The 11,364-nt window shown below is 39.9% G+C and overlaps 1 protein-coding gene across 1 annotated transcript in view; it reads left to right on the plus strand.

Moving 5' to 3' along the window:
* Window positions 1-11,364, plus strand: part of LOC104982227 (multidrug resistance-associated protein 4-like) — a 201,824-nt gene that overhangs the window by 152,040 nt on the left and 38,420 nt on the right. Inside the window, exons 19-20 of the mRNA XM_010831562.1 lie at window positions 2,609-2,728; window positions 3,894-4,004. Coding sequence (XP_010829864.1) covers window positions 2,609-2,728; window positions 3,894-4,004 — 231 coding nt within the window. The remainder of the gene's footprint in view (window positions 1-2,608; window positions 2,729-3,893; window positions 4,005-11,364) is intronic.

An 11,364-nucleotide genomic window follows, 5' to 3' on the forward strand; every position in this document is an offset into this window, starting at 1 on the left:
TGTTCTGGTGGGTGGAGCTGGATCTCTTCTCTCTGGAGTGCAATGAAGTGTCCAGTAGTGAATTTTGAGGTGTCTATGGGTTTGGTGTGACTTTTGGCCACCTGTATTTTAATGCTAGGGGTTATGTTCCTATGTTGTTGGAGAATTAGCTTGGTATGTATGTCTTGCTCTGAAATTTGTTGGCTCTTGGGTGGAGCTTGGTTTCAGTGTAGGTATGGAGGCTTTGGATGAGCTCTTGTTGATTAGTGTTCCATGAGTTTTCTGGTGTTCTCAAGTTTTGTATTTAAGCCTCCTGCCTCTGGCTTTCAGTCTTATTCTTACAGTAGCCTCAAGACTTTCCCATCCATACAGCACCAGTGATAAAACATCTAGGTTAATGGTGAAAAATTCTCCACAGTGAGGGACATCCAGAGAGGTTCACAGAGTTACATGGAGAAGAGAAGAAGGAGGAGGGAGATAGAGGTGACCAGGAGGAGAAGATGGGGAGTCAAAAGGAGAGAGACAAATCTAATCAGTAATCAGTTCCCTAAGTGTTCTCCACAGCCCAGAACACCCAAAGAGACCCAACAGATTTAGGCAGAGAAGAGAAGAGGTAGGGAGGAGATAGAGGCGACCACCTTTCAAAGAGATTGGGCTGCCTTTCTGAGTGGCTGGTGTCCTCTGCCCGCATTCAGAAGTTGTTTTGTGGAATTTGTACAGCATTCAAATGATTTTTTGATGAATTTGTGGGGGAGAAAGTGGTCTCCCCATCCTATTCCTCTGCCATCTTAGGACCACCCCTGCTCCTTCCTTCTTTATAGAACTGGGGACACTAAACACAAGAGGAGGTTCTGTGTCTTTACTTGTTTGTACCTCAACCCCTCCAAATGTGCAGTGCCCAGGTACACGTCTGTACTGACTGAACTGTCACCAGACAGGCATTCAGATACTGGACTAAGGAGTGAGGACCTGAAAACAGTTTGGAGTTTCCCTCTGGATTCTTTCCCCCATCATTTTATAAAATCTCTGTAGCCTCATGTAAGTTGCATTACTAACTTCCCATAAACAACCTAGTTGTACTAACAGGTCTTCTCTAGAACCCACACAGGTAACAAAGTGATGTCAGTATTTCCTGCTGATACAGCTCAAGTTATCACTCATTCCAGACAGAGGTCAGAGGCTCAGCATGTGCCCCTGGCAATAGCAAGTTGCATCCTCATTCATGGTGGGGAATGAGAAATGTAAGGGTCCTCCCTGCCTGGCAGCCTGCAGCCCAGCTGTTCCCTGACAGGCAAGAGCCTGACCCTGGTGCTCATGGTCAGTGTGCTTTTAGAGAAGATGGCAGGAAATGAATGGGAAGTCATGTGACATCAGGCCCCCAACCACATGAAGTCACTCAAAAGATGGACACTGAGGCCACTGTCAGCTTCTAAAAGGGTGATGTGAGTATCACAGGCCACAGTGCCCTCCAAACAACAGGACAGGTGTCCAGCAGGCAGATATAAAAACATCCATCATGTTCCTGGAGCAGAAGTCAAGACTATTCAAAGGCTCCTCATCTGCCGGGTCCTGTGGGCACAAGGGCAGTGCAGAACCAGGTGCTCCGTGACCCGTACAGAGAATCCTGGCGCAGGTGCAGGGAGAGGCCCAGGATGGGGGAGGCGGCAGACTGTCCACTTTCTTACTCATCTCATTCCTGTCCTGTGTCTGGCTCTGGTCCAGGGTGGGGGATGTACTGACTCTATCTCAGCCCTTGGTTACTCATCTAAGGTGGAATCAATGCACAGGTAGCTCATCAAAATTCAGTGTGGTGAGGACTCTAATGAGGAATTAAAGTTTAAAATGCTACTGGTTAAAAAATTAGTGAATGATAATTACTCACCTATGGTAAAAAAAATGAAATATTGCCATTTGCAGCAACATGGATGGATCTAGAGAGTATTATTCTTAGTAAAGAAAGTCAGAGAAAGACACATATGATATCACTTATACATGAAATCTAAAAATAATACAAATGAATCTATACACAAACTAGAAATAGACTCAGTGGCATAAAAAACAAACTTGTGGTTACCAAAGGGCATTGGGAAAGAGTGAGGAGCAAATTAGAAATATGGGATTAATAGACACACTACTATTAATACGTCAAATAGATAACAAGGATTAAGTGTAAAGCACAGAGAATTTTATTCAGTGTCTTGTAATAACCTATAATGGAATATAATCAGAGAAAAGAACTGAATGACTATACTGCATACCTGAAACTAGCAGATTATTGTAAATCAACTATACTTCACTATACTTCTAATAAATTGTGAGCAATTTCCACCTGGAAAGATACCAGAAGAATATGGAGGGAGAACTATTTGAGAGGACGTTGATGAAAGAACCAGTAAAGAATTTCTTTATCTAAATCTAGCTGGGATTTTGAATTTGATCAAAGATAGTTTCAAAGAGAATCTCTCATTCCCAGGTCATTAAAGTGTAGCATGGTGTGAGCAGGAATTTGAGGGTCACATGGAGGATTCCCTTTGGTAGGACGTGTGACCTCAGAGCCCGGGAGGCAGTGGTTTCCTCGCGTCCAGCCTCCCTGACTTTCTCTGATGTGTGTCTGTCTCTGCTTCCCCAGCTCGGAGCCCGGTGTTTTCCCACTTAGCATCTTCTCTCCGGGGACTCTGGACCATCCGGGCATACAAAGCTGAACAGAAGTTTCAGGAGCTGTTTGATGCATACCAGGATTTGCATTCAGGTCTGTAAGTTTCTGGAGATGATTTCTAAGGATGGAATGTGCTCCCTTCTGAGGCCTGACCTCTGTCTCAGGTAGCCTGGCTGGCCAGCGCCTCTCTGTGTGTCAGCCCATGTTGCCCTCTGCACACATGCCTCCCCCACTCCTTCCTCTCAGCATCCCCTCTGTGCTCCCCTCTTCCCCCTCACAGCCCTGCTTTTCTCCCCTGACTGGCCTGCATTGTCCTTCCATCACTGTGCCCTGTGGATGTCTGTCTCTTTAAGGCAGGATTCAGTAAGCTTTTCTTTTTTCCAAAGGTCCAGATAGAAAATATTGTAGGCTTTGTGTGCTGTCTCTATTGTAACTACTCATCTTTGCCATTGTAGCACAAAGACAGGCAAAGAACATACATTAGTCAATGGCTGTATTCCAATAAAACTTTATTTTCAGAACCAGGTGGTGGCTGTTCTTCCCCCTCAGGGTGTGCTTTGCCAAGTCTTTTGAGAGCATAGATTGAGGGTAGCAGAAGTGTTGAGGAAAATAAGTTCCTGATTTGCTACCCACTTGAATATGCTTTGTATCAGTGAAGTTTGTTTGTTTTCCATCTAGGTATAAAATTCAGAATTTCTTCTAAGTCTATAAAATCCTGGCCAAACTTTCCAATCATTAATGTATTTTGAAGATAACATGCCATTTGAAAGTCACATACAGATCCTGTTAACTGATGGTCATGTGGACACTGGTTCCTAAGAATAACCACCTCAGGCCCTGTAGTGAGGGCAGAAGGTGCTGGAAATGGTGTGAGCTGTGCTCTCTGCTTTCAGAGCTGGGAACAGCTGACCCTTTGAGAGGAGGATCTTCATGTTGAGGCCCAGCACTGCAGGGAACACACCAATGAGATGTTTTTCCATCTTCTTTCTTATGATGGTATTTCTCTTGATAACCTGTGGGTTGAAGTTTTCAAAGCATGCTTCCTGGACTGATTCCTCTGTGTCCCATATGTTGTTTTGTGTTGAACCTAGTTTTCTGGAATCTTCAGGTTCCTTTGAAGTTATAGGTGTGTGACTTTGCTGTCCTACCTTGTGTAAAATCTTCTGTAGCTCAACTGAGAAAATTCTCACCCTCATGAGAAGCAGCTAACACGTTTTTTCTGTTTATGTATTACACTTATTATGATTCACAAATGCAGAGGCTTGGTTCCTGCTTTTGACGACGTCCCGATGGCTCGCTGTGTATCTGGATGTCATCTGTGCCATCTTTGTCACCCTTGTTGCCTTTGGGGCCCTGATTCTGGCAGAAAGTAAGTACAGATGGGAATATTTGTGGTATGTTTACAGTTTATAGCTTTGTTTGTAGTTATTAAACACTTGTCATCTTGTCTAATATATACTCATTGGTTCTAATGAGTTGTATTAAAGTGTCTGCAGCATGTGACTCCACAGTTTCCATGTAAAGTCATTTGTGTCTTGATGAGAACTTTTATCTTTTTTTTTACTTTTACTTATTTATTTACAGTAAGTCCTTGTTGGGATAATTTTTAAAAAAATTTTTTGATTGGCATATGGTTGATTTATGATGTTGTGTTGGCTTTGGGTGTATAGCCAAGTGAATCTGTTATACATATATTCACGTTTTAAAAAATTATTTTTCCACACCCCACGAACATTGGGGTGCCTGTATTCTTTTTAGTAATTTGCACTTGATTAATAATTCAAATGAATAGTCCTTTAGAAAAGAATTTCTGGTTTTGACTTTTGGAATCTTTAGGAGCAAAGACCAGGTATGACATGCCTGCTGCAGCAGACCTGTGGTGCCTTGGGCCCCTGCTTTGGCTCACTCAGGCCATTCTTTAATTTTTATTTTAAGTTTTATTGGGGTATAGTTCATTTACACTGTTGTCTTAGTTTCCAAAGTACAGAAAAGTCAATCTTCTATACACATACATATATCCACTCTTTTTTAGATTACTTTCCCATATAGATCATTACAAAGTTCTCTGTACTTTACAGTAGTTTCTCATTAATTATCTAGTTTAATATTTTATATATAGTAGTATGTATGTGTCAGTCCCAGTCTTCCAATTTATCCCTCCCCTCCCTTATCCCCTGGTAAACATAAGTTTATTTTCTACACCTGTTACTCTACTTCTGTTCTGTAGATACGTTCATTTGTAGCCTTTTGTTATATTCCATATGTAAGCAATATCATATTCTATTTTTCTCAGACTTATTTCACTCAGTATGCAAATCTCTAGGTCCACCCATGGTGCTGCAAATGGCATTATTTTGCCCTTTTTTTATGGCTGAGTAACATTCCATTGTATATATGGTACCGCATCTTCCTTGTCCATTGATCTGTTGACAGGCATTTAGGTTGTTTCCATGTCCTGGCTGTTGTAAATAGTCCTGCAGTGAAGACTAGGGTGCATGTATCCTTATAAATTATGGTTTTCTCTGGATATAGGCCCTGGAGTGAGATTGCTGGATCTTAGTAGTGAGAGAGTCAATTCCTAGGCAGATTGATAAGTCCAGGGGTCCCCAAGGAGAGAGGGGTCTGGAATTCTTAAGGAGGAAAAAAGGACAAACATTTTTGTCCCTCTACATTCCTTAGGATTATATTATAATGTATCCTGCTTGAGGACAGTCTCTGGAAAAAATCCTTCTGGCTAATCCTGTTATCTTAAGGTGCAAATTATGGGAGTAGACCTATTGAGGTCTTTACAACCTCCAGACATTCTTTTGATTAACTGTAATAACTAATTAGAGAGTATATAACTCCATGGATAACACTAGCAAGGGGGTACTCTTTCTGACCCCTTCTGATGCCTATCTCAAAAGCTTTCTCTATCTCCTTTATACTTTAATAAAACTTTATTACACACAAGCTCTGAGCGATCAAGCCTCGTCTCTGACCCTGGACTGAATTCTTCTCCTCCAGAGGCCAAGAATCCTGGCATCTTTTTGTGTGTCTATTTTTAGTTTTTAAAATAACCTCCATATTGTTCTCCATAGTGGCTGTACTAATTTACATGGACTAATTTACCCTTTTCTCCACATCCTCTTCAGTATTTATTGTTTGTAGACTTTTTGATGATGGTCATTCTGACTGGTGTGAAACCTCACTGTAGTTTTTACTTAAAAAAAATTTTTTTACTGCAGTTTTGATATTCATTTCTCTAATAATGAGATGTTGATCATCTTTTCATGTGCTTTTTGGCCATCTGTATGTCTTCTTTGGAGAATGTCTGTTTTAATCTGCCCATTTTTTGATTGGGCTGTTTACTTATTTATTTTTGATATTGATCTGCATGAACTGTTTGTATATTTTTGAGAGTAATCCCTTATCAGTAACTTCATTTGCAAATATTTTCCCCCATTCTGCAGGTTGTCTTTGTTTGTTTGTTTGTTTTTGCTGTGTAAAAGTTTTTAAGCTTAATTGGGTCCCATTTGTTTGTGTTTTATTTATTTTCATTGCTCTAGGCGGTGGGTTAAAAAGCTTACTGCAATTTATGTCAGAGAGAGTTCTCCCTATGTTTTCATCTAAGAGTTTTCTAATGTCTGGTCTTACACTTAGGTCTGTAATCTATTTGAGTTTACTTTTGTTTATGGTCTTAGGGAGTGTTCTGAGTTTATTCTTTTAGATGTAGCTGTCCAGTTTTCCCAGCACCAATTATTAAAGAAACTGTCTTTCTCCATTGTATATCCTTGCTTCCTTTCTCATAGGTGACACAGGTGCATGGGTTTATCTCTGGACTTTTGTCCTGTTCCATTGATCTATATTTCTGTTTTTGGTGCCAGTAGCATACTGTTTCAATTACTGTAGCTTTGTGGTATAGTCTGAAGACAGGGGACATGATTCCTCCTAGCTTCATTTTTCTTCTTTGTTTTTCTCAAGATTACATTGGCTATTCATGGTATTTTGTATTTCCATACAAAATGTAGATATTTTTGTTCTAATTCTGTGAAAAATGCCATTGGTAATTTGATAGAGATTGCACTGAATCTGTAGATTGCTTTTGAGTAGTTTGCTTGTTTGTTTACAGTAGGTCTTCATTGAGATCTTTTATCTTTTTATCTTTCTTTGAATGGGTTGAGATCTACATAACTGTAGCAAGATGACCTCTGAACATCCTAGGTAGTGTGCTATAGCTGGATGGAGAGAACCAGGTTTACTATTAAGCTTTTTGTACAGATTAGGTTTTAGGTTTTAGCTTTTGGGTTACTTGGAATCCTTGGTTGTAGGGGTCTGAGAAAGATTCTCTATAGCAAAAACAGTATCCTCACTGCTGTGTGGGTCCCAGATGAGCAGTTGTTGGAATGTGTGGCATGAATTCACCATCCCTCACTATACCATAGAAATAGCCCTGAATTACAGTCTTTAATAATGGAAAAATGAGAGTAATATTTTAGATTTAAAAGCACTGGCTCTTAGAATCCATTGCCTTGTTTTTGTGATTTCAACTGCAGCTACATTGGATGTAGAAAGTGAAATTACATAATGATAATTGTAGCATAAGGACAAAAATCTGAACAATGGCATCCTCAACTATATTATACTGTCAAGTGTATCTCACTCCAGGTGGGATTAAATGATAAAGGACAAAAATGGTAAGGACCTAAGAGAAGCAGAAGAGATTAGGAAGAGGTGGCAAGAATACACAGAAAAATCTGTACCAGAAAGATCTTAATGACCTGGATAACCACGATGGTGTGGTCACTCATCTTGAGCCAGACATCCTGGATTGTGAAGTCAAGTGGAACTTAGGAAGCATCACTATGAACTAAGTTAGTGGAGGTAATGGAATTCCAGCTTAGCTATTTCAAATCCTAAAAGATGATGCTGTTCATATAATATGCCAGAAAATTTGAAAAACTCAGCAGTTGCCACAGGACTGAGAGTTGTTTTCATTCCAATCCCAAAGAAAGACAATGCCAAAGAATGTTCAAACTATCATACAGTTGCACTCATTTTACATGCTAATAAAGTTATACTCAAAATCCTTCAAAGATTTCAACAGTATGTGAACTGGGAACTTCCAGCTATACAAGCTGGGTTTAGAAAAGGCAGAGGAACCAGAGATCAAATTGCCAACATTCATTGAATCATAGAGAAAGCAAGGGGATTCCAGAAAAAAACATCTCCTTAATTGACTATGTTGAAAGGCTTTGACTCTGTGGATCACAATAAACTGTGGAAAATTCTGAAAGAGATAGGAATACCAGACATCTTACCTGTCTCCTGAGAACCTGAAAGCATGTAAAGAAGAAACATAACTAGACATAGAACAATGAACTGATTCAAAACTGGGAAAGGAGTATGACAAAGCTATATGTTATCACTATGTTTATTTAACGTATGTGCAAAATACATCATGCAAAATGCCAGGCTGGATGAAGCATAAGCTGGAATCAAGATTGCTGGGAGAAATATCAATAACCTCAGATATGCAGATGAAACCATTCTAATGGCAGAAAGTGAAGAGAAACTGAAGAGCCTCTTGATGAAAGTGAAAAAGCAGAGTGAAAAAGCTGGCTTAAAACTCAGCATTCAAAGATCTAAGATCATGGCATCCAGTCCCATCACTTCATGGCAAATAGATGGGAAAAAATTGAAAGCAGTGACAGATTTTATTTTCTTGGGTTCCAAAAATCACTGCAAACTGTGACTGCAACCATGAATGAAAAGACGTTTGCTTCTTGGAAGGAAAGCTATGACAAATCTATACAGAATATTAAAAAGCAGAGACATCACTTTGCCAACAAATGTCCATATAGTGAAAGTTATGTTTTTTCCAGTAGTCATGTAAGAGCTGTCAGTGGATGTAAAATTTGGGCCATTAAGAAGGCTGAGGGCTGAAGAATTGAATGCTTTCAAGTTGTAATGTTGGAGAAGACTCTTGAGAGTCCCTTGGTCAGCAAGGAGATCAAATCATTAAATCTTAAAGGAAATCAACCCTGAATATTCACTGGAAAGACTGATGCTGAACTTGAAGCTCCAATAATTTTGCCACCTAACTCGAAGAGCTGATTCATTATAAAAGACCCTGGTACTGGGAAAGATTGAAGGCAGGAGGAGAAGGAAGTGACAGAGGATGAGACGGTTAGATAGCATCACGGACTCAATGGACATGAATTTGAGCAAACTCTGGGAGATAACAAAGGACAGGGAAGCCTGTAGTGCTACAGTCTATGGTGTCACCAGAGTCAGACATGACTTAGTGACTTAACAACAACAACAACTTTGTTAGTTCTTTCTAAATTCATATTTTAAAAAAATTAACTTAATTATTTGGCTGCATTGGGTCTTAGCTGGGGCATGTGGGACCTTCAGTCTTAGTTATAATAGGCAAGACTTTAGTTGCAGTATGTGAACTCTTAGTTGTGGCATGTGGAGTCTAGTTGCCTGACCAGGGATTGAACCCGAGCCCCCTGCATTGGAAGTTTGGAGTCTTAGCTATTGGACCACCAGGGAAGTCCCTCATAGTGATTTTTTTTGTTTGTTTGTTTTTAATGTATTGTTGTCTCATACAACAGAAGTAATATTATGAATGATACTATCATTGCATGCAAATGATTTAAATATTATAAAGGAGTCTTCTCACTACTATATAATAAAATAGATAACTAAAAAGGACCTACTGTATAGCACAGGGGATTCTATTTAATACTCTGTAATGTCTGGATGGCATCACTGACTCAATGGACGTGAGTCTCAGTGAACTCCGGGAGTTGGTGATGGACAGGGAGGCCTGGCGTGCTGCGATTCATGGGGTCGCAAAGAGTCGGACACGACTGAACGACTGATCTGATCTGATCTGATTGACATATATGGGAAAATAATTTAAAAAGAGCAGATTATATGTATATATCTGGCTAATTCACTTTACTGTACACCTGAAACTAACACAACTTTGTAAATCAACTATACTCCAGTAAAAATCATAAAAATAAAGGAGTCGTCTTTGTAAAGTGAAGAGAAGGAGCTGTGTGAGGGGTTGAGAAGTAGACTAATTTTATTCCTCTTCTTCCTCATTTAGCCTTGGATCTCGGGCAGGTTGGCCTGGTCCTGTCTCTCTCTCTCGTACTCACCGAGGATGTTCCAGTGGTGCGTCAGGCAAAGTGCTGAAGTTGAGAACATGGTGATGTTTATTTTTCTGTTCTTAGCCTTTTCAGGTCTCCTTACTGTTATATGGAATAAAAGCAATTCTTACATAAAATAATAAAGCTTTTTTTTTCTTTTTCACATTATCTTACAAAGTTTTTTTTAATGTTCTCCTCCATTTGCTTAAGGGCTTCCCTGGTGGCTCAGATGGTGAAAAATCTGGCTGAAATGCAGGAGCCACAAGAGAGAAAGATTTTATCGCTGGGTTGGAAAGATCCCCTGGAGAAGGGAATGGTTACCCACTCCAGTATTCTTGCCTGGAGAATCCCCATGGACAGAGAAGTCTGGCAGGCTACAATCCATAGGGTTGCAAAGAGCAGAACATGACTGACTGACTTTCACTTTCCATCTGCTTAAAACTAATAGAAATATATGCATATTTTCCCACATATGTGTGTCATGTCAGAGGGTTTTATAATCATCCCAAACTGTCTTCAAATACAATAAATGTCTCTGTAGGAGAGAGGTTCTGAAATTCTGGAGACAACATAAGCTCATTTCTTAGCAGCTAGTTTATCTTTGCTTCTTAATGGGTAATTCTTTATTTTTGGTAAAAGAAAAGAATCCAGTATTTTAAAGTTTATTTAATTAATATCTTCCTCCACCCCTCCCCTCCATTTTGTCACTTATTCGTGTGTGTATTGAGCACCTGAATTTGCTGGCAGTCCTTCTCTCTGGTAGGATAGGCTCTCTCCCAAAATGTGCTCTCAAAGGTATGGAGTTATGGTTGTTTAAGCCTTTGACTGTGTGGCTCACAATAAACTGTGGAAAATTCTGAAAGAGATGGGAATACCAGACCACATGACCTGCCTCTTGAGAAACCTATATGCAGGTCAGGAAGCAACAGTTAAAACTGGACATGGAACAACAAACTGGTTCCAAATAGGAAAAGGAGTACATCAAGGCTGTATATTGTCACCCTGCTTGTTTAAATTATATGCAGAGTACATCTTGAGAAACGCTGGGATGGATGAAGCACAAGCTGGGATCAAGATTGCTGGGAGAAATATCAATAACCTCAGATATGCAGATGACACCACCCTTATGGCATAAAGTGAAGAGGAACTTAAAAGCCTCTTAATGAAAGTGAAAGAGGAGAGTGAAAAAGTTGGCTTAAAGCTCAACATTCAGAAAACGAAGATCATGGCATCTGGTCCCATCATTTCATGGGAAATAGATGGGGAAACAGTAGAAACTGTCCGACTTTATTTTTTTGGGCTCCAAAATCACTGCAGATGGTGATTGCAGCCATGAAATTAAAAGATGCTTACTCCTTGGAAGGAAAGTTATGACCAACCTAGATAGCATATTAAAAAGCAGAGACATGACTTTGCCAACAAAAGTCCATCTAGTCAAGGCTATGGTTTCTCCAGTGGTCATGTAAGGATGTGAGACTTGGACTGTGAAGAAAGCTGAGCACTAAAGAATTGATGCTTTTGAAGTGTGGTGTTGGAGAAGACTCTTGAGAGTCCCTTGGACTGCAAGGAGATCCAACCAGT

Source organism: Bison bison, unplaced genomic scaffold (genome assembly GCF_000754665.1).
Source record: "Bison bison bison isolate TAMUID 2011002044 unplaced genomic scaffold, Bison_UMD1.0 scf7180017864527, whole genome shotgun sequence".
Taxonomy (NCBI): domain Eukaryota; kingdom Metazoa; phylum Chordata; class Mammalia; order Artiodactyla; family Bovidae; genus Bison; species Bison bison.